Source organism: Otolemur garnettii, unplaced genomic scaffold (assembly GCF_000181295.1).
Source record: "Otolemur garnettii isolate 467f Iridium unplaced genomic scaffold, OtoGar3 scaffold00017, whole genome shotgun sequence".
NCBI classification, from domain to species: domain Eukaryota; kingdom Metazoa; phylum Chordata; class Mammalia; order Primates; family Galagidae; genus Otolemur; species Otolemur garnettii.
Window position 1 is genome coordinate 13027670 of NW_003852412.1, and position 24058 is coordinate 13051727.

Genomic DNA, 24058 nt, shown 5'->3' on the forward strand with positions numbered 1-24058 from the left:
CTGTGTGATATCATGTCAAATCAAAATGATGTGAATATTTCTCTGTAAGCTAAAACTAAGTCTGTATATAATATATGGCAAAAAAATTCCAAGCATTTCCAAAAGAGCTGTCTTTATTCAAAACACTTTTTCTAAAAAAAGGAAATTGTGGATAAACATTTCCCCCAATTAGCAAAGGTCACTGATGAGCAGGATGACATGTGAGAATTATTTGAATAATATTCAGCTGTCACAGACCTATTGACTGGAGGATACAGAGAAAGAGTCACTGACTCTGAGAACCACGACTGGACACACCTGAATTAGCATTTCAGCCTCCCCTCATTGATAACGAGAACCTAAAGAATTACAGATGGAATTGACTGAGCTCTCAGTAGATGACACTTCAAAGTCATTGTTTGATGCTGAGAAAGATTCGATTGAAATAAAGAAAAATGCAGTAGAGGACCCACACCGTCAGCAACGTGCCTGAAAAGTGCTTTCTTGCTTTTTAATTACTTACTGCTGGGAATCTACATCCTCCTACCTAACCCAAATCCAGACGCCCTTAAAGTCACAAATAACTGATTCTCATCTCGAGGATCAACTGAAGTGGCAGACCTCCATGCTGCAACCAAAGATTCCAGTACTTTCCAACAAAAGCAGACATAACAAAGTCATTAAAAGGCGAGTTAACTTTAAAACTGATGAACAGTTACATTTTTTTGAAATTCTTAAGTACCTAGTAGTTAGATCTTGATTCAATATTGTATATTTTTAAAGTATTTTGTAAACAAAGTTTCTTAAATGCAGCCTTAGTTGATTACAGCTACATTAATTCAGCTTCCAACACAAGCTTCCTCACCCCTGCCACAGATGACACAGGCCAAAGCAGCTGGACTGAGGACACAAGGACTGGCCTGCCCAGCTTTGCCTCCTGACACAGAGTGACCACCTGCCTTAACGGAGGCAGGAAAACAGCAGGATGGTGGATGGTGATAATTTTTGACATGTCTAGAAAATTACTATCTCCTTAACTTATATATGCAGTTAGAGATCTGGGCCCCAGAATACAGAGGGCAGGAGAAGAGAAGGGTCTGGCAGTAGGCACACTCTTTTCTGAGTAATGTCCCCAAAACTAAAGCCCAGAAGATATGGAAGCAAGACTGTCTGGTAATTTCATATTGGGGTTCTTTTAGCCTGTCACAGAACCAGGTAGCTGAAAGGGAAGCCACTGTCAGTAGGTCAATCAGGTTCAACAGAGGATGGCTCACTTGATGCCTAAAAGCCACCTCAGCTTGACCTCAAGCTGCAGATGGGAGACAAAATTAACCAGGAAACAGTGATCCGAGCCCAGGAGATGGCCTCGCACTCTGTGTGGGCAGATCCTTCATTACCCGCACTCAGCTGCCAAGGATTTCATTTGAAATATTTTAGAAAAGTTTTTTGTATTCAGAAAGATTCAGGAAAAAGTAGGTTCTGAGAACAGAAGTGTAAAAAGCCAAAAGAAGAAATGAAGGACATTGGGATGAGGTAAAAGGAAAAGAAGAGGAACGGGCAGGAGAACAAGTGATCAGAGCAATTAGGTCCTGACCGCAAGTAGATCTGGGTTTGAATTCTGGCTCTGTCATTTGTCAGATGTGAGCAATTAGGTCCTGACCGCAAGTAGATCTGGGTTTGAATTCTGGCTCTGTCATTTGTCAGATGTGAGCAATTAGGTCCTGACCGCAAGTAGATCTGGGTTTGAATTCTGGCTCTGTCGTTTGTCAGATATGCAGCTTTGGGCAAATGACTTAACTTCTTTAAGCGGTTAAAGAAGTTTGGATTTTTTCGTGGGTAAATGGGGATCAAGAAACCTGTCTCACAGATTATTCTGAGCTTTAAAGCAGACAACGTGAGGGATAAAGAGGAAGAAGAGGAAAAGCACCAGCACAGGGCCTGGACAAGCAGTCAGTATTTAATAAACAGTGGTCATTATTGTATCAACAAGCTTAGAGGAAAAGAGAGTTGGTGGAGGCCAAGAAAGGGCTTCAAAACCCCCCAAATGCAATCAATATTTATTGTACAGTAAATACGATACGATGGGCTATACTGCAGGTCCTAACGAGCAGAATTAAAACTGCAAAAATGCCTGATTCATAGTGTGGAGGAGCTCGAGAAAGCCAAGAAAAAGGAATAAAAGCTGAAAAGGATGGGAAAAAAGCTTAATCAGTGATTCAACCTTTTAATTAAAGATATTTTTGGAATATAAATCAAGCAAAACAAAAGCAGTAAGCTAAAATGTGTGCAAGGAAAAAGCCCTGGAGCGAATCATGATCTCCGCAAGCAGTTCAGAGGGCTCACTAAATTTCAGACAAAATTAATGTAAAACATTTTTAAAGCCTCACACCTAGACACAATTCAGCAAAAAATTTAAACTATGGAGGTAATTTTTTTTAAATGCCTCCAGAAAAAGGTTCCAGGGACCAGCTCTGCCACAGAGATCTTTGAAACATTCTGCAAACTGTTCTAGAGCATAGAAAAAAGATGGAAAAACCAACCAAATTATTTTATGATATGAGTATAACCAAAGCAACGAAACCTGACAGAAAAAAGAAACCACTAACCCCACTCTCATTTCCAAACTGATGCAAAAATCCTAAATAAAATCTTACCAAACTGAACTGAGAAGGATAATAAAAGTATATACCCACCATCAAGTTGGATTTAGCCCCCAAACCAAAGATGGCCCAAGATTAATATTATTTACTAACATAAGGTAGTTATCAGAATATAGGACCATCCTATAAGGTAATCTCCATTTTCTTAGTGAGAAGTTCTAAATACTATTTTTGCCAACTTAAATAAATAAAATGTTACAGATAGTTATAAAACAGTCAACTGTTTTAAAATACAATTACACATATACATTTGAAATCATATAATAAAAGAAATCCTGACTTTAAAATCTTTGTCCATTCTTACATATCATGAAATGTATTCAGCCCCTTCTCCTGTGTTCTTGACACCAATAGCTGTTGTCCTAAGAGCAACTTTGAGATATTCAAGCAGTCTTTCAGAGCTACCTACTATCTTCAATTCCGTGTGAGCACTACTTAGCCCCTTATGATATACTAATCCATATATGCTTTCATTTCAAGAAACTGTTTGTGATGAAATGTTATAATTGTGATCTCTACAACAAAGGTTTATTTTCTAAATTTATGACTTCTAATTCTTACAACTCTGAGGTCATTTCCCAGGAATAATCATGAAATCAGTGTTAAATGTCCCATCCCATTTTTTTATTAATTCTTTCTGGAGACCTCTATAGGCATTCAAACCCAGCACTGATGAAAATGCTATAATAGGCTGTTCAAAATTATATAAATTGAAAAGGACTCCTGTAATATGAGTGAACTTGTCACAAAAGTATAAGATTTCTCCCTCTTACCTGAAAGGTAAGTTTTGGAGAAACCACATTATATTTTATATCTAAATCTTTTTCTCAGCAAGGCACACTTAGAAAATCATAGTGTTTAGACAGCACTACAGTAACTTAGTAAGGCTGCCTGGGGTAGACACTGTCTATCCCCTGGACCTTACCAGGTCCCCTTAGTAGATCAATATAGCAGACACCATGGGGAAAGCTCTGCTATGTCATGATACCCAATAAGAACATTAGGACAGGCGGTGCCCGTGGCTCAAAGAGTAGGGTGCTGGCCACATACACCCAGGCTGGGGAGTTCAAACTCAGCCTGGGCCTGCTAAACAACAATGACAACTACAACAACAACAAAAAATTAGCCAGACATTGTGGTGGGTCCCTGTAGTCCCAGCTACTTGGGAGGCTGAGGCAAGAGAATTGCTTAAGCCCAAGAGTTTGAGGTTGCTGTGAGCTGTGATGCCACCGCACTCTACCGAGGACAACATGAAACTCTGTCTCAAAAATAAAAAAGAACATCAGGAAATCGAGATCATCTCAGAGGCAGGATATTGTGGGGAAGCCTGCCTCTGCCTGGCTATGTGACCGTGGGCAAGATACTCAACCTCTTTGTACTTCATTTCTCATATCTGCAAGATAAGATAGTAACAGTCCTCAGAGAATTATTTATTGTGAGGATTAATTGAACTAATTCATGTAAAGCCCTTAGAACTGTGTCCTGAACACAGGAGGTGCTCAATAAATGCTAATTTAATAGCCATGCTTTTAAAAAAGCAAAACAAAAGCAACTCTTAAAAAAACAAAACCAAGGCTCGGCGCCTATAGCTCAACCGGCTAAGGCGCCAGCCACGTACACCTAAGGTGGCGGGTTCGAATCCCCAGCCCGGACCCGCCAAACAATAATGACGGCTGCAATCAAAAAATAGCCGGGCGTTGTGGCGGGCGCCTGTGGTCCCAGCTACTTGGGAGGCGGAGGCAAGAGACTCGCTTGAGCCCAGGAGTTGGAGGTTGCTGTGAGCTGTAATGCCACAGCATTCTACCCAGGGGGACAGCTTGAGGCTCTGTCTCAAAAAAAAAAAAAACCAAAAAACTGAGTAGAATACCAAGATCAATTCTTCAGCATGTCATATCACCCCTACACAGTCATTTTACAGTAAAACTTACCAGGTAAAAAGCCCCGACCTCACACTTGCGAGTTTCCAATCAAATTTTTAGATTTTAGCCACGGATCACCATGGATTTGAGAAAGCTAGCTTCATGAAAGGCAGACTAAAACAAAGATACAGACAAAAGAACTTAAAGGGAAGAGTGACAATGTTGAGAATATAAGCATATTTAAAAAAAATATGTACAGACATACATACATGTGTATATGTCTACACACACATATAAAATTAATAGTTAGGAGCACAGGCTTTGGAGAAAACAAATTATTATATTTATAGAATAGATGTAATAATTTCATCATAGAAAGGGACTTATCAGAAAACAAAACAGAGTTCTTGGTAATGAAAATGCGGTACTTGAAATACATTCAATAGAAAATTTACAAAACAATGATAAGGAAATTTCCCAAATGGCAGAAGGAAGATAAAGAAATTAGGAGAGGGCAAAAAACTAAGAAAATCAGAGGACTGATCTAATATGCAAATAACAGGAGTTCTGTAGAGAAAGAAATAGAAAGGTGGGATGGAGGTCTGAACAATTCCAAAATAAATAATATAAGGGATGTCCCATAGCCAGGGATCTGAGTTTCCAGATTGAAAGTGCTCTCTAAATACTCTCCACAATGAAGAAACAAAGCTCTAGGGTGAAAGTACTTCATGGAGTAATGTTAGAAAATCGTGTCCAATGAAAGGGAAAAGAATCACACACAACAATTAGGAAGCAGGGCGGCATTGCCGGAACAAAAATGATTTTCAAAAGTTATCTCTGGTACTGAGATTATGAGTTTTCTTTTTCCCTTCACTTCTGATTTTTCTGTCATCAATATATATGACTTTTGCTGTCAAAAAACAATTTCAATTAAAAAAATCCAAACTTGGAGACTCTAGCCTAGACTTAAATGGCTCTATTTCTTAACTGTCTTCCTAATATCACAGGCTATCTATGTGCACTGACACAAAGACCCCCCTAGCCAGCAGAAGTGGAGCTGTGGAAGAGGCCTGGGCAGTCGAGAGAGCTGAGAACAAGCCACTCCAGGGATTTCCCACCCAGCAGCCCACATATGAGTGATGTCCACTCGCATTCACTTGGTTAGCGCATGTTTGGTTCAAGAGCACTCCCAGAATATTTTGATATCTGAAGGAAGAGGGGGAAAGTCCATAATCTTTTTTCATTAGACACATCTTTCTATGCATTGTTACCACGTCTCCACTACTGTGCTCAGCATAAAAGAAATGCTAATCATTCCAGTTTGTCTTGATTCCATTTATTGAGCACCCGTCCTAGGCTTTGCTGAGAGATGATTCTTCTATTGACAGACTTACCTGTGGAGAAGATGAACACCGTGTTGTTCCAGAGCCCGCTGCTTTTTAAGGCTGCAGTGACATTTCCTATGGCTTCATCCATAAGGGACACCATTCCTGCATAGTGATGCCTGTTCTTGTCTTGGATGAAGTCGTACGGCTTCAGATATTCCTCGGGGACCTGAAGGGGCTCGTGGACAGACTGGAGAGCGAGGTAGAGAAACAGAGGCTGGAAAGAGAGTTTGTTGAAATCAGTTAGGAAGGCATTAAACATTAACATAGAAGGATAAGGAAGTCCAGATTCATCAGTTAATGAAAATAACTGAAATAGCCTACAGAATGCATTGAAAGTATTTGCGAATCATATGTGTAAAAAGGGACCCATATCAAGAGAATAGAAAGAACTCTTATAACTCAATAATAAAAGACAAAATAACCTCCCTATAAAATGGACAAATAATTTAAATAGATATTTCCTCAGAAAAGATATACAAATGTCCATACACACATGAAAAGATGATCAACATCATTAATTGATGTGGAAATGCAAATGAAAACACAGGGAGCTAACACTTCACATCTGCTAGGATGTTTAAAATTAAATAAATGGAAGATACAAGTGCAGTGAGGATATGGAAGAACTGGAACTCTCACTCATTGCTAGTAGTAAAATAGCGTATATAGCTACTTTGAAAAAAGAGTTCGGCAATTCCTGATTACCACATCACCCACCATTTCTTTATGTCCACGTGAAAACTTGTAAGAATGTTCACTGCAATATTATTCGTAATAGCCAGAAAGTGGGAACAACCCAAATTTCCAACTGACAAATGGATAAACAAAATACAGTATATTTTCAGCAACATTTGGCAATAGCAGGAATATAAAGTATTGATACCTAGTACAACATAGATAAACCTTGAACATTATGCTAAATGAAACGACTTTGTCATCTAAGACCACATATCACACAGGGTGGGCATGAAGTTTATAACTATTTAAACTGTACACAAACTTTATGGTCACCCTGTATAATTTCATTTATATGAAATGTCCAGAATAGGCAAATCTATAAAGACAGAAAGTGGTATCCTGGGGCTACAGGAAATAGTGGGGGAGAGGAATGGTAAGTGACTACTAACAGGTCCACGGTTTGCTTGAGGGTGATGATAATGTTTTAAACCTAGACTGTGGTGATGGTTACACAACTATGAATTTACTATTGAACTGTATACTTTAAATAGGTGAATTTTATGGTATATAAATTGTGTCTCAATAAAAGTGTTAAAAATATAAGAAAAAACACAAGACCAAAAGAAAAAAACAAACACCAAAAGTCCTAGAATGGCACAGACAGTCTTGATTCAAACAAATAATATCAATAACAGCAACCATATATCAAATGTCATCTGTGGACTAGATGACAATAATCTACATATTCCATCTCATTTAACACCCAAACCACCATATCTTACATCCATTTTACAGATGAGTTAACTGAGACTCAGCAAGTTTTTATTATATGAATAAGACTACATTAATTGAAGAGCAATTTCTTATTAGAAAACTCATTATTATAATGTAGATATTAGATGCTTTCACTTTTTGCTTTAGCTGAAAATAAGTGCCCAACTTTCAGGAAATGTTCAGAATTTTTTGGTACACATATATATGTACATATATGTATATATGGGGGGATTTTTTGAGACAAAACACAGCAACCTCAAATTCTTGGGCTCAAGCAACTCTCTTGCCTCAGCTTCCCAAGTAGCTGGGACTACAGGCACCACTGCAATGCCTGGCTATTTTTAGAGATGGGTCTCACTCCTGTTCAATCTGGTCACAAACTCTTGAGCTCAGGCAATCTACCCACCTTGGCCTCCCAGAGTGTTTTTTGATATATTTTATGAGAAAACAAGTGTACACCCACTATGCCTTGTTAGTCTTTGATATAGGACCACTTGAATTCCTGGAAACAAAGAGGTGCAATACATTTCACCTCTTACATCAATTCACAGCATTTAACATATTCCAGGTCAGCCTCTCCTTTTTAATGAGCATTTCTGAAGGATTCCTCTTCATTGTGCTCCTACAGAGTTTTTTAATGAGTTGAAAGCCCTCAAAGAAACAACTGGTCCAACCCAACAATAAACACATAATTCTGTTAAAGTATTTGAGGCATTTAAATCTCATAAATGAATGGGAAAAAGTTAGAAAGCAGAGTTGGAGGGAGGCCTCTTATTTTATTCTTCATTGTTTATAAGTTCTTTTAAATTATTATTATACTTCCCTGTGATAGAATAAGGACCGTCTATGTGTAGTACTCAACTAGATGACCAAAAATTTATTTGTAGTTTAGATCTTAGGAATTTAGAAATATGTTTTTCCCCAAATCAAAAAGTTAAAAATAATTGCTAAATATGAAGTCACCGCTTTCAAACCTATTTAACCAAGGAGGTAGGCGATGGAATGCAAGCAATGATAACATAGGAGTTGTGCTTCACTTGTACAATATTTCCATGGGAAAACATCCCAGATTCCTACTCCAAAGGTCTCTCCAGGGGTGTCCAACTTCTTTTTTCTCCATTGCACATTGGAAGAATAAGAGTTGTCTTGGCAATAAACACTATGCTAAGGGAAGCTGATGAGGAAAAGGGATATCCGACCCCACAGATAAGCCAAAAAAGTCCTCACAAAATCAGCAGGCTTGGACACACCTAGATACTAAAACTGGTAACACTACTAGTTCTGCCTCCCGTCCCCCTCAACACACACACTCACACTCCAGCTGCACAAGTCAGACAGGAACACTTCTGTGTTCTTGCAGCCCGTGGTGAAGGGCATCCCAGCAGACACCCCGCCTAGGTGCTGAGGAGAAACCTGGCTGGGATGTCTGCAGGGAGGGCTGTGCAGGGCATCTGACCCTACAGTGCAGCGTATACACCAGGACTAGCCGTGGGAGTCTTCGGCAATAGACCAAACTAACTCCAGCCACCAGCCAAAGCCCGGATGGGGATGGGATTAAAAATTGGAAGGCTACAATGATTTGCAGCCCACATAAAGTTTAAAAAATCAGGAAATACCACAAAGAAAGCTGTTTTTACACACATTTTCTTGAAAACAGGGGCTCCACCCCCAAGCGCTATCCAATTTACTAGAATGCTCAGGGTAGCAGTCTGACCCCAGCAAACATGAGAGTTTGTGGCTCTCAACAGTGGGCAGACGGGAGGAATGAGAGAAGGAACCACGGGTAAAGGAGAATATGTCCTCTGCCAGGTCATTAGTAACAACACGGCAACCCACATGGTGAAGGAGAGAAATGAGAGGGAGGGCAGGTGATTCCCAGCCAGCAACTGATTCCTAATGGCCTGGCCAGGGAGGGTGGTGGAGCAGAGTTCTTCTATTAACTAGGGCTCCACAGTTCTCCAACCACAGTGAAGACCCTACCTGCAGCGACTAGTCCTAGGCCCATGCCTATGAGCAGCTGTGGCCAATTCTCCACTCCTGCCAATTCCCCACTCCTGCCAACCAGACCATGGGCCTAAAGCAAAGCAGCTGCCATCCTGGGACTGGGCTCATTTCTACTAGAGGTCTGCTGACTTGAGTTCCAGCCCTGTCATGCCCTGGCTTACCGGTCCACTCCAGCCTTACTGACATCCTGATTCCAACACTGGAGTCCTGGGCCCTGTGTCCATCACCACCAGTCTCTGGATTTAGGCTAGAGCCTGATCTCTCCCTAGCTTTTTCTTGGGTCCAGATCCCCGTTCTTATCAGCCCAGTCACGGCCTTATATCAATCCTAACTTTAATACTTTCAGTTGTTTTAAGAAAATAAAATGGAATCCTAGATGTGAAATCATGACTAAATATATGTATTACATAAAAAGCAAGACTTTATTACCCAGTGCTATTAGCATATTCACGGTTAAGATTCTTAGGGTTCTTTCCTGTCTTAGTATGCCATATGGCTCCTAAATACATGCTCTAAATATCCACACTGTGCTAAGAAACCTTACTGCAGTAGGAAGAAAGCCTTATTTTTCATTTCTTTACTATATTTTCCTAATTTAAAGCATACATGAAGAAAAAGCATATAGACAGTCTTGAAATTATATTTTCTATCTTTGACTTCCAAATTAAGACATTTTTTCCTAAATTATTCCAGGAAAAAGAGTCTACCACTAGAGATTAACATTTTCTTTTGGAAGCTTCTAAGAGATGAGGCATGTGAGATCACATTCGTTTTTATTCTGTGAAATGCTGTAGAGGGACTATTTTTAACAGGAAGATACTCGATGAGTATGTTACTTCCACTCTGCAGCGTTCTTGCTGTGGAGAATTACCCCGCAGCAAAGGAGAAAGGACCTGCCTTCTTAACAGAGCTGAGATGCTTATTGGCAGTGTTGCCCTGCGTCCAGCATCAACACCCATGTTTCAGTTACAAACTATTTCCACGGGCTTCTTCCTTTCAAGCCTTTTTAAAACAGGCAAACTTTTAAGTCAGCTTGCGGGTGCTTCTTGTGCATTTCTCTAGTGATTTTCATCTTAGAACAAGTTGTCTCTGTTACCATCTATATGTATCACCTGAGAAATTAGCACAGCCTTGGATTGAACACTAGGGTAGAATGATGAGAAGCACAGCTCACACTGGGGAGATGCATCATTTTACTGAGTACTGAAAACGTAAACACCTGCCTTGACTTTCTTCAATCAACATTCCTGGGTTACGCTTGACTGTTGGTTGTTTCATTCATTTATGTCTATGCTTGAAACTTTCCTTTGAGGATAGGGGAAATGGTGGGTACTGCTACGGAATGTCTCAGACACTGTAGGAAAATGACCATCTTCCCATCTGGCAGCTTCCACACTGTCACCAGTGAGCAGCTTTACTCTAACAAGACTCCTTCTGGGCTCACCAGCTCTTAGGGCCTCCCACTGTCCTCCCTTCCTGTGTTTTCCCACCACACCAGGCCCACTCACAGAACTATTTCACACCAGCTGCTTCCTCTTATTTGCTTAATGTTACCCAAGCCCTGTGAGAGAATACCCTTTTGTTCCTTAGTAGGAATGAGTTTTTATTATGGGAAGGTTACTGTTGTTGCTTGATTAAAGAATTGTTAGACTGTGAGGCTGTAAAAGGTATTTGGCTTCTGCCTGCCCCTCTGTGTTTAAGGAGAGTGCCCTGAAGGGCCCATGTGGAAGGCTCCCAACTGCACAGGGTGTCCATAGTGGCTGCCCGTCAGCACCACTGGTAGGCGTGGGGGTGGAGGTAAGGAAACACCAATGACTGGGTTGACCTTGGACCAACGGATTACAATACCTGCATCAGTATTTCCCACAAGTTTCCCAGATGATTCTGGTATACGGTCAGGACTGAAATCACTAAGTTGAGTCATGAGTTGGGTGGGACTCAGAATCTCCCTGGTCTTGGATATTAGCTGTGAAGTAGGGAGGCTGATTAATTGCAGGAGGTCTGGAGTCCGACAGTGTGAGTTTAAATTCTGATCCTGACTCTCAATAGACCTGTGACCCAGAACAAGCTACTTAACTTCTCTAAGCCCATTTGCTTCTGTGTAAAATGATGCCTCTCTCCACGGGTTATACACAGTTCCCTTAAGACTTTACCTAGTTCTTCAAGTACTAAGCTGCATCTACGAAATGCCAAGTAAATGGAAGAAAACTGAGAACTTAAGCCAATTACCTAGCAGCTATCTTTCTATTTGTTTAGGTCTGTGTATTTGGAAGAATGTTCCCAATCCTTCATGTCCCACAGAAAACAAGGTTGCTCCAAGATCCTGGCATGTAAGGGTGATTAAAAAGCTAAAGTGGGACAGAGCTGAGGACAAACACCAGGAAAGATCCCCGATGCTGAGTTAGGAGAGGCAAAGAGTGGCAGGAAGAGACCAAAACCAGTCAGTGGCCACATCCCAACAGGTCTGTCAACAGAATCCACACCATGGCCTTGCTATACATTGGATCTCTGACCTTCTAACCCTCACGTCAAAATTTCATCCCCAATATTGGAAGTGGGGCTCATGGAAGAATCCTTTATGAAATGGCGTGGTGCTGTCCGCATGGTAATGAGTTCTTGCTCTGTTCATTCCTGAGAGCTGTTTGTTGCAAAAAGCCTGGCACCCCTCTCCTCTCTCAGCACGTGGTCTGCACCTCCAGCTCCCCTGCACCTTCCGCCATAAGTGGGAGCTCCATGACGCCCTGTCCACAAGGAAATGCTGGTGTATGCTCCTCAGGTAGACTACAGAACTGTGAGCCAAACAAACCTCTTTTCTTTCATAAATTACCCAACCTTAGGTATTCCTTTAGACTCAGTGGTTCTCAACCTTCCTAATGCCGTGGCTCTTTAATACAGTTCCCATGGGTCACGACCCACAGGTTGAGAACCGCTGCTTTAGAGCAATGCAAATAGACTAAGACAGACCTGTACCAAGAGCCCTGAGGCACTGTCAATGAGGCAAAGTGCAGAAAATTGAGAGACCCAGACAGCACTGCACATTCTGTAAGTTGCTGTGTCAAGGTCCTCTTAAAGCACTAATATTGTGGGTGTGCTGATACAGTTCTTCACAAAGCCATATTTTGAGGACAGTGTCTGACATCACAAATAGTTGACCCAATTTCAAAAACATTTATAAGCTAAATCCAGAGAATTTAGCTTAAACTTTAGTTCATAAGGTTAACTCTAGGTTAACAACAACGAAAATCCAAATAGAAGCTCTCTAGGCAGAACAGTGACAAAAGACCATTCAGACTCTCTTCTATTGTTACCTATAGATATGTCAAAAGATTTCAGCACATGACGCATGCATACACAATGGTTTCAGGGTGGTACATCCAGCCTCGTCAGTATACCAGTTTATAGACTGGAAAACTCAACATTGTTAAGACATCTGTTCTCTCTACGTTGGTCTACAGATTCAATGAAATCCAAATCCAAACACACACTTTTGGGGGGGAGTGGGGAGTAGAAATTGCCCAGCTCATTGCAAAACTAACATAAGAATGCAAAAGATCTAGAATAATCAAATATTCTTTGGGTGGGGGTGTAGAATGCAAAGTTAAAGGACTTGCTCTGTGCCCAAAATTTGCATATCCCTTAACAGAAAGCGTGCCATAACAAAGCCTCATCTTACACATCAGAAAGTCATTCAGGAAAAAAAAAAAAGACAGTCACAGTACATACACATAACCAAAATTTAAAAACTGTATTTCTATTGGAACACTATACACATTGTTCCTTAAACTGTGATCTGGGGACCACGCTTATCAGAATCCCCTTTTAAACGTTTCTTTAGAAAGCTGATGTATGATTTCCCCCAAACCTAATAAATCATGTGGTTACAGGTGGGCTCCAGGATTTTTCATTTTTAACATGCTTCTCAGGCTGATTCTGATGTACTGTAAAATTTAAAAACAACTTTCCTAGAATTTGTTTGATTTTTCCCTAAACAACAGTGGCTTTTTCCTCCATTCACCTGAAGTGATGTTACCTTGATGAGATTTTTTTATTCTTTCTGAGACAGAGTCTCACTTCGTCTCCCTTGGCAGAGTGCAGTGGCATCGCAGCTCACAGCAACCTGCAACTCCTGGGCTTAAGTGATTCTCTTGCCTCAGCCTCCCAAGTAGTTGGGACTACAGGCGCCCGCCACAATGCCCGGCTATTTTTTGACTGCAGTTGTTTAGCTGGCCCAGGCTGGGTTGGAACCCGCCACCCTCAGTGTATGTGGCTGGTGCTGTAACCACTATACCACGAGCGCTGAGCCACCTTGACGAGATTTTGACATCAGTAAAGAAGTGAGACTTACCTTCTCGGGTGGATGGTTAGTTATGAGAGCTGTAGCCCTTTCGGTAAATATGTTTGTAGAATACATATTTTTATATCCTGTTGCAACTTCTTCGCCATCTCTAAAATCAAGAGCACATCGTGTGACATTCAGAGCATTGATTAATGTACAGCGCTCATGGGAATAGTAATCTTCACTACCTAGGAGATATCCTACAACAAGAATGGAAGATGAAAACAGTCAGCATAACGTAAAACTTGTTAAACTAATGTTTCAGTATTTAATTGCCTAATGCAATTGATTGCCCGTGACGAGGCTAATCAAATGACAAGGCTAATCAAAGCACCATTTCTTAATGTCTCTATATTTGGTAGCAGAAGGTATTAAATATTATCACATAAAAATGTGAATCCATTCCTCACTTGAGTCTTTAGAACACAGGTTCTATCTTGAGTAATTCCAGGTAAATATGTTTAAAAAATATCAGCGTTCAAATTCAGTAAAGGTGATAATATCTTGATCTTTTAAAACAATGTAGTACATAATGATAAAAATAATATATGGTTAATGTGACTTGTTACAAGTTTTTACTCTAAGGTGATCACATAAAAATGAGTGCAGAATTCAAATGTTTGTTGTCACTGTCTTTGGGAGACTGACTTCAAGGTTATTCGTAGAAGCAGTTCTAGGAGGAGTCATCTTTAGTCAGATGCTGACACCCACTGGTGAAAGACACAAACCTTTCCAAATAGAAGATCTCAAGAAACCACAAAGACAAAAGATCAAACGAAAGTACAGTGCTGAAATAAGACTTTTCTATCTATAACGATTATAATTTCACCCCAAATTTAAGCGGCATCAACTGCCCATCCCATATTTTAGACATGAACATGGAAGAAAATGAGTTTTCTCAACTGATGGTTGTTTCTGAAAATAATCTGTGCTGCTTATGATTCCATTTATATTAAACAGAATAGGCAAATCCATAGAGACAGAAAGTAGATGAGGGCTCGCCGAGGGCTGCAGGGGTTGGGGAACAATGAGGAGTGATCACTAATGGAGATGGGTTTCTTTTTAGGGGTGATGAAAATGTTCTACAATTAGATTGTGATGATAGTGGCACAACCCTATAATTTATTAAAAACCATTGAACTGTATGTTTTAATTGGGCGAATTGTATGGCATGTGAATGGCACCTTGATAAAGCTATTAGAAAGAAATTCGCTTTGCTGTACTCTCAGCTGTCTCCAAACAGTGCTTATTAACCTTACCACAGAGATGATAAAATTGGCCTGGCCCTTTCCCAGTCTTGAACTTTCCCTATAATGACCTTACATAGCTTATGTAAATCAATTCATTTTTAATTAAATCCTCCTTTTCCACAATCCAATAAATTCAAGCTCTTAAATTCAATTCATACCTTAGTCTTTTTTTTTAAAAGAAAAGATCTTTTATTTTATTCATTTATTTGCAGTTTTTGGCCAGGCCTGGGTTTGAACCCACCACCTCCAGCATATGGGGCCAGTGCCCCACTCCTTTGAGCCACAGGTGCCACCCCATACCTTAGTCTTAAGATAACTTTTTATGTGGTAATTTTTTCTCCTGAATAATATAACAGGAAGGGAAACCCAAAGTTTTTGTTAATTACAATAGTGTGTAACAGAGAAAGTAATGTATCCTTAAAAATAATTTCAGCCCTGATATGAGTGATGAGAGCAGTCAGGGCACTGGGGTCCTATTTTGGGTTTGGGGTCCTATTCTGGGTGTTAGAGCTTGAGGAAAACCACTTCAGGTTCTTTATCTGTAACTGACAGCTGTTTTCTGTCGGCTGAGAGAATATATACATAGGATATGCTTGCTTAGAAAACGTACAAACCGTAAATATTCAAAATATATTACAAATAGCAGAATTCCAGAAATAAAACTATTATTCACATACTTGGCCAAACTGATACGAAGCAACCACGTCACAATCATGCAGAGCTTTTCATTGTGACAGTGATTTCACAAATTTGAACTTTGATACTGAACCTAAAGCAGCCTATGTTTTGGGAGGGAAACTTAAAAAATAATTCTTTTTTTTTCTTTTAACTTTAGATTAACATGAGGGTACAATTAGGTTACACTGTTAGTTTGTTGGGGAGTCCAAGTCGTAGTTGTGCCCCTCACCCAGGAGGAGTGCCTTCCACTGTGCCTGCTGGGTGAAAGCACACAATTCCCCTGCCTGCCCCCTCCTCTCCCACCTCCTCCCCCTCCTCCCCACTGGAGTTCAACGGTGTTTTCTCTTGTGTGAGCATGTATTTTTCATCTACTAGTTTCACATTAGTATTGAGTACACTGGATACTTGCTTTTCCATTCTTGTAATACTTTACTAAGTAGAATAGTCCAGAAAATATTCCTTGGACAACTCACTCTCTGACCACTTTATTAACAATTGTATTGAAACCTAATTCATATACCACACAAAGTGTCCACTGAAAGTGTACAATTCATTGGTTCTAGTGTATTTTTCAAAGGCTTGTGCAAGCACCCCATGATCACTGGATTGCTTTTTAACAAAACATCTGAGTCACAGTAGTGATAACAGTGGCCTGGTCATCAGAACCTTCTTGGCTGCAAGTCTCCATTTATATGAATATGAGGTGTTTGTTCATCTAAGTCCAGGTTGGACTTCTAAATTCCCACAAAAGAAGATCATTTATACCTTCTATACAACTAAATTTCAAAGTATATAACTTATTTGGGTTTTTTTTGAGACAGAGTCTCAAGCTGTTTCCCTGGGTAGAGTACTGAGGCATCATAGCTCACAGCAACCTCAAATTCTTGGGCTGAAGAGATTGTCTTGCCTCAGGCTCCCAAGTAGCTGCCACTATGCCTGGCTATTTTGGGGGGTCATCGTTGTCATTGTTGTTTGGCAGGCCCGGCTGGATTCAAATCCACCAGCTCTGGTATATGTGGCTGGTGCCCTAGCTGCTGAGCTACAGGCGCCGAGCCCATAACTTGGTTTTAATAAAAAGTTAAAAATATCTACAATCCATCCACTTGCCACTGTAGATATTCATGCATCTTTAAGCAAAGGCCTGACTGAAAAGTTTCAAAGGATATAGAGGTTGTTTGTGCCTTTAGAATTTCTAAGATCACAAATACCCAAGTTGGAGTTTTAACAGCTATTTGTGGAAACTGAGAACATATCCAGGTTCATCAAGAAAAAAAAATGCTACGATTAAGACCTGGATGGGAGTAGAGCACACCTTCCCTCCTGTCTGAAGTCCTTGCATCTGCATTTTAACCCTAGGTCCAACAAGGCATTTCAGAGACATGTGTGTCACATGTGTGTCAACTACTTTGTTTTGGCCCCCATAGAATGACTTTTAGTGAATTGTACTTTGGTGCTTTGGCCCGAGCTTGAATGGAAGAGAATATCCCAAGAAACACCTACAAAAAAACCCACCACTTTATTATTAAAGTGATATTTTTAAGGATGTTGTCCACCTTCCCTTCTCCCAAAGGAGATATTTCTTTCAGGCCTGAGAGCCAAAAATTGCTTTACTCTTCCTGAACATCTGGTTTCAATTTATCTTGTAAATAATGTAATTCTAATAACCTTTTCCTTTTCTTCTTCTTCTTCTTTTCTTTTTTTTTTTTTTGGTTTAGACATAAAAGATTTCAAATCTTAGAGTTAAATGTGAAGCCTGCTTACAGTCATGTATTTCTTTTTATATAATATGGTGCCGTTAAACTATTCCACCTTTTTCTACTTACCCTGAAATTTTATTCTATTTAAACTTTTATGTTCAATATGCGTTCCTTTTGTGCTATAGCAGGTTGTAAATAAATGAAGAAACAGATGGGAGGCAGGTAAGTAGCTAAATAGCTAGATAGAAAGATAGCTCCATTTAAAGAGAACTTGACAGAAAGATATACAGCTACTGGCAAGATAAACAGGTTATTAATTAAGGCATGGTTTGTAAGAGGGTTTAAAGAGGGCACAAACTCTAGGTTTCACATTTATTTTAGAGCAGCGGTTTTCAACCTGTGGGTCACAACCCCTTTTTAACAATGAAAATACATGGCAGCATTAAGAAGGTTGAGAACCCTATGGTGCATCTTACAAGGGTACATGTGAAACTTTCTAAATGTAGAATATAAATGTCTTAACACAATAACTAAGAAAATGCCATGAAGGCTTATGGTAACCAGTTTGATGAAAATATTTTAAATTGTATATAAAACCAGCACACTGTACCCCATGACTGCATTAATGTACACAGCTATGATTTAATTTTAAAAAAAAGGTTGAGAACCACTGTTTTAGAAGGTTATCAAGTGTATAAAATACTTCTTATTGTATCTTACTATCCTTCCTATTGCTATTTGTCATGTGCCTTCCTCATTTTATTTTATTTTATTTTTCATTTCTGTCACCCAGGCTGGAATACAGCAGCATGATTGTAGATCACTATAACCTCAAACTTCTGGGCTCAAGTGATCCTCCTGCCTCAGCCTCCTGAGTAGCTGGGACCACAACATGTATGCTGCCATGCCCAGATAATTTTTGTATTATTTTGTAGAAATGAGGTCCCCAGCCTGGCCCTTTTTATTTCTTTAAATCTATCTTCCTCAACCTAGTGATTTCAAAAACAGACTTCTCACAGATGGGAAAGGGAAACCAATAATAAGAGTCTCTCCCTTGCTCCAGGGTTGGGGGGGGGGAGGGGGAACCCTTTGAATATAGTCCACAAGGAGAAAAAACTAACCCTTTGTGAAGGAAAGGTTATAGTAGGTTTTGCTGGAATTAAAAAAAAAAATCAATCCATATCCCCTTTTGGTACTAAGGGTCCTGGAGTACAGTGGTCTCTGATGTGGCGGTAGTAAACTCTTCCAGGGCCCCAAGGAGGCATTTAGTACTCAGGCAGAGGTAATTGCCTTGCTGTGGGCCCATGCCCACCACGAGCTGAGCACAGAGACATGTTTATGGAGGTAACATTAGCAAGTGGCCCCACTGTGGTGCCAGCTGATTCACTCTGTGTTCAAGTTTCCAATTATTTCATTTGATTGCACTGGGTGTGTTTTACAAGATGGCCACAGCGAGTCTGAGTTGTTAAAGAAATGTGCATTTCCATTACCAAAGTAGGTATCAAATCCTCGGCGTGTTGGAAGGCATTCTTTCCGGTACATTCCCAGGTGCCATTTTCCTACCATATGGGTAGTATAGCCTGCTTCTTTTAACAGCTGGGGAAGGAGTTTTTCATCCAGAGGAACACAGCTGGGCTGACAGGGCCAGATTATCTGGTGCTGCAAACCCATACGGATCTTAAAGAGACAAATATAAAATTATAGATTAATGACATCGTAACACTGTGAACATGCAGATAAAGTGGCTGCCTAATTTACTGGACACATCTATGGACTAGGATGCTTAACTCTATTCCTGTACTGGCTTAAGAATATTTCTAAAAGGCAGAATCCTTTCATTCAAATAAGGTAATGGACATAAATGGGATTTGAAAAGATGAATAAAAGCATTCCAACAAACATTATTCCTCAAATATTCCTCAAAGCACAATGTTAGAAACCATTAACTTTTCACTTCCTATCTCAAGAAATGTAGCAATAACATGAGGCGTGGATCTATCAAGGAAAAAAGTGCTCTGATTCCAACAAGAAGTTGGTGCTTGTAGGTAGCATCTGTTGCTCAGTGGGTAGGCGCTGGCCCCATATAAAGAGGCTAGCAGGTTCGAACCCGGCCCTGGCCAAACTGCAACAAAAAATAGCCGGACGTTGTGGTGGGCGCCTGTAGTCCCAGCTACTTGGGAGGCTGAGGCAAGAGAATTGCCTAAACCCAGTAGTTGGAGGGTGCTGTGAGCTGTGACAGCACTGCACTCTACCGAGGGCGATTAAGTCAGACTCTGTCTCTTAAAAAAAAAAAAAAAAAGTTGTTTTTTGATTAGAAGGAGCTTCTGTAATCTTCCAAGACAAGATGATGTTTTTTTTTTTTTTTTTTTTGAGACAGACTCAAGCTGTCCCCCTGGGTAGAGTGCCGTGGCATCACACTCACAGCAACCTCCAACTCCTGGGCTCAAGCGAGTCTCCTGCCTCCGCCTCCCAAGTAGCTGGGACCACAGGCACCCGCCACAACGCCCGGCTATTTTTTGGTTGCAGCCGTCATTGTTGTTTGGCGGGTCCGGGCTGGGGATTCGAACCCGCCACCTTAGGTGTACGTGGCTGGCGCCTTAGCCGGTTGAGCTATAGGCGCCGAGCCGACAAGATGATGTTTTAAAAGAGTTATTTAACAGTATAATGAAACGGACAACGTACATTTCTTATCCCACTTTATATAAACAATAATCTCAAAAGACAATGATCAACTTTTCCTTTAAAAAGCAACCATCTCATTGCTTGGGAATGGCTTACATGGCTACGCCCAGGGTACAAAGTCTGAACAACAACTAACCTTTAAAAAATGACCATTTGTTGAGTCTGGTATAATATTAAATAGAATAGCCACCATTATACTAAAAGACTATTTATTAAACTATCCTTCTTTTCCAGCTACATATCTGTGTGAGGCCAGATTTTCTTCATCAAGATTTTCCACAATAATAGATCTTAAAATGAACGCAGAAGCAGATGGGACAAGCTGGCTAGCTCCTAGGAGCAGAAAAGATGTGCAGAAATGTCAATGAATGTCACTCTTCTCACTTAAATATTTTGTTTTGGGAAATGCAGCTATTTTTTCATAAGTTATTTATGTTAATCATCATGGGTTTATTACCTTTTTTCACGGAATAAAATTTTATCATTTCTGACTTCATTTCTGACATGATAAAATTTTGTATGGTATAACCCACATAAATGTATGCTTTTCAAGGTCCTCAGTAATTTTTAAGCTAGTGCAGAGGTCCCAAAACTAAAAGGCATGAGAACTGATGCTCTAATATCCCTATAGTGGTCACTGCGATTAGGAAAAATAAAGTAGGGAGAGAGTGACAGAAGTGACACTTGAGATGGAGTGGCAAAAAATGCTTCTCTGAGGAGGGGATATTTGAGCAGTCACCAGAATAAAATGAGGAAGTGACCCTTGCACAAGTCTGGGGTATGTGTAATCCAGGCCTAAGGAATGAAGCAAAACAAAGGCCTTGAGGCCTGAACTTGCCTGGGAGTTCAAAAGGCCAGCACAGATGCCAGCGTGGCCCTTGCCAGAGCTCTTGTGCTGATGGGAGCCACTGCACCCCCTGCCGTAACATGATAGAGCATCCCCAGGGGTTTTTCCCCTCCCCTCCCTTTCTCTTCCCTCTCCTCCCAGGATCCCTCCCTTTCCCTTCCCTCTCCTCCTCTCATTTAACCAGGAAGACACCCTTCTTTGTATGAAGTGCACCAGGGACCAGCCTTCTCCAGCTAGGGGAGCTCCTGAGTTCCCCAGAATAAACAGGCTCTGCAGGCATGGAAGATGAGAGTACCAGTTCTCAACCCAGGCTATGACTAGTGCCTCCATTGGCTACAAGGTGGGCAGCAAGCAATTTGTTAGTAATAAGTTGTAATAAACGTGTTTGCCAGTGATTTGCCTTATAATTTAAAGGAGAATAGCATAAAGCTCAGGGAATCAAGTCCCAGTCTGGCTCTATTACTTGTGAGCATTGTAACCTCAGGCAGTAACTTCAGCAACTCACCAACTTCAATAACTGTAGTAAGGTAGGAAGCACCTGCTGTTGCTTGACTTCATGATACCGTTCCATGCCCTCCTAAAAGAACTATATGGAATATCTTAAATGCTAAGTTAAAGGGGACTATTTGGAGGATGATGGGTAAGTTCACTGCCTTGATTTGGTGATGATTTCATGGGTATATACCTATCAAAGCTTATCAAATTGTTTATGTAAGTTTGTGCAGTTTATTATATGTCCATCATGTCTCAGTAAAACTGTTTCAAAATAAAAGTTAGGCTGGTGCAGTGGCTCACACCTGTAATCCTAGCACTCTGGGAGGCCAAGGTGGACGGACTGCTTGAGCTCAGGAGGTTGAGACCAGCCTGACCAAGAGCAAGACCCTATTTCTACTAAAAATTAAAAACTAGCCTGCTATAGTCGTGGGCGCCTATAGTCCCAACTACTTGGGAAGCTGAAGCTAGATTGAGCTGAAGAGTTTGACGTTGCTGTGAGCTATGACTCCACTGCACTCTCCCCAGGGAGAGAGTAAAAGATAGATAAATAAATAAATAAATAAATGAGTTTACGCTTTTTATTGAGACCATTAAGGCTTCTCTTAGAAATAACTGGGCATCTACATTGGGATGTGTGCTGGATGCCCTTCCCTTTGCCCTCCTAATCCACTTGTCTTCTTAGTCCTGTCTGCACCCTGGGGAGGCTGACTTCTGAGGACCAAATCAAAGGACTCTTGTGCCTGCTGGTTTCTTTCTGCACTCAGCCAATGGAGAGCCCTGGCAGTAGATGAGAGGGAGGGGAGAGAGTGAGTAACCTTGGGCTCCCGGATTGCTTCAGCCTGGCTACATGTGTCTCTACTACAAGTCACTCTGCAGGCAGCTTCTCTACCGGCCTCTCCTTCTAGGTTCTGATAACCACCCTTCCTTTCCTCCCTTCTGGTCTAGGGATAGTAATAGATCCACTGGGTTACTACACTGTCCTGTGCATTTCCCTATACATTCACACCTTTTAAAATTGTCCCTTTATACATAAACCTCCCTAAATTACCTTAATTTGCCATCTCTTTTCCAGTTGGGACCCTGAAAAGCATGGGAAAGGGAAACACTACTCTCAACACACAGACACAGACACAGACACACACAGAGACATACACACGCACACACACACACCCCAAATCAAAGAAAGATTCTTTCCATGGTTAACATTAGAAGTTTTCTCGGCTCGGCGCCTATAGCTCAACCAGCTAAGGCGCCAGCCACGTACACCTAAGGTGGCGGGTTCAAATCCCCAGCCCGGACCCGCCAAACAACAATGACGGCTGCAACCAAAAAATAGCCGGGCGTTGTGGCGGGCGCCTGTGGTCCCAGCTACTTGGGAGGCGGAGGCAGGAGACTCGCTTGAGCCCAGGAGTTGGAGGTTGCTGTGAGCTGTAATGCCATGGCACTCTACCCAGGGGGACAGCTTGAGGCTCTGTCTCAAAAAAAAAAAAAAAAAAAAAAAAAGAAGTTTTCTCAATAGGAAACTGATCCTAGAGCTCAAAAACATATAATACACAATACACTGATTGGTAACCAAGCAAGATAAGTAAAGATAATATTTTATGGAATCCAAAGCCCCAGTGCTATGTGCAAATTTCCTTAAATGGAAAGCTCATCCATCACATGCAGAAAATTAACTCTGATCGCTAAAAAGCACTGCCAAGGGATGCCTGCAATTTGGTCTTGCCTAAGCCGTGGGCACCAGGCCAGGTGGTCAGCTGAAGCCTGCTTCCATTATCTACAATCATATGGAGCAGGGAATTTGTTCTTTTCAGTTTCTGAGAATTTATTTGACAGAGCATTTTATGGCATTACTGGGAAGCGGAAGCCAAACTCTGGATAACAGCCAAAAACATGTTTGGGGTCTATTTAAACACTATTTGAAGTAAGGAAGCTGTAATGTGTAGGGAAGCAGTAAACAGGCAAATGTCAGGCTGGTTCCAACCCAGCACTTTAGCACGGAGCGACAGAGCCACACCATGCTTTGTGGAGCCAGACAGGGACAGGGCACAAATAGGAATCAAAAATAATAATAATAATAAGGGTGCCTTGTAAACACAACAGAATCTACAACAGGTTCCATCCTAACCCATCTTGGCTGTCCAGACAGTACATATGAATGGAAAAGGCTCTGTATGAAATACATGAAAGTCCAAAGGAGTTACCTCCCTATCCACCATGCATGGCTGTCTCTCCTTCATTAAACCAAATCGTCTTTCAAAAAAACAGCTTCTCCTAAGATTTTACTGGGCATCAAGGACTCCCTTCACAAAGGCAAAGGATCTGCAAATCCAGTGGCAGTTCTGGCTTGTTTCTAGGCTCATTTCTGAAATACCTGGTGAGAGATCTTTGTTTACATGTCAATTGCGCAGGTAACAATTTCTTTGGTTCAGGCGGGGCACCCTGTTGCTCATGCCTATAATCCTGGCACTCAGGGAGGCCAAGGCTGGTGGATCATGGAGCTTGAGACCAATCTGAGCAAGAGTGAGACCCACCTCCCCTGAAAAAAAAAAAAAAAAAGAAAAGAATAAAAAACTAGCTGGACGTGGTGGCACACACCTATAATCTGGGCTACTCAGAGATGCTGAGGCAAAAGGATCACTTGAGCCCAGGGGTTTCAGGTGCCAGGACACTCCAGCCTGGTGCAACAGAGTAAGATTCAGTTTAAAAAAAAAAGAAAAGGCAATTCCCC

The 24058-nt window shown here is 41.0% G+C and overlaps 1 protein-coding gene across 1 annotated transcript in view; it reads right to left on the bottom strand.

Moving 5' to 3' along the window:
- ARSB (arylsulfatase B) overlaps positions 1–24058 on the bottom strand; it is a 168593-nt gene that overhangs the window by 136392 nt on the left and 8143 nt on the right. Inside the window, exons 2-4 of the mRNA XM_003785937.3 lie at positions 18794–18980; positions 13688–13878; positions 5893–6100 (exon numbers count right to left, since the gene is read on the bottom strand). Coding sequence (XP_003785985.1) covers positions 5893–6100; positions 13688–13878; positions 18794–18980 — 586 coding nt within the window. The remainder of the gene's footprint in view (positions 1–5892; positions 6101–13687; positions 13879–18793; positions 18981–24058) is intronic.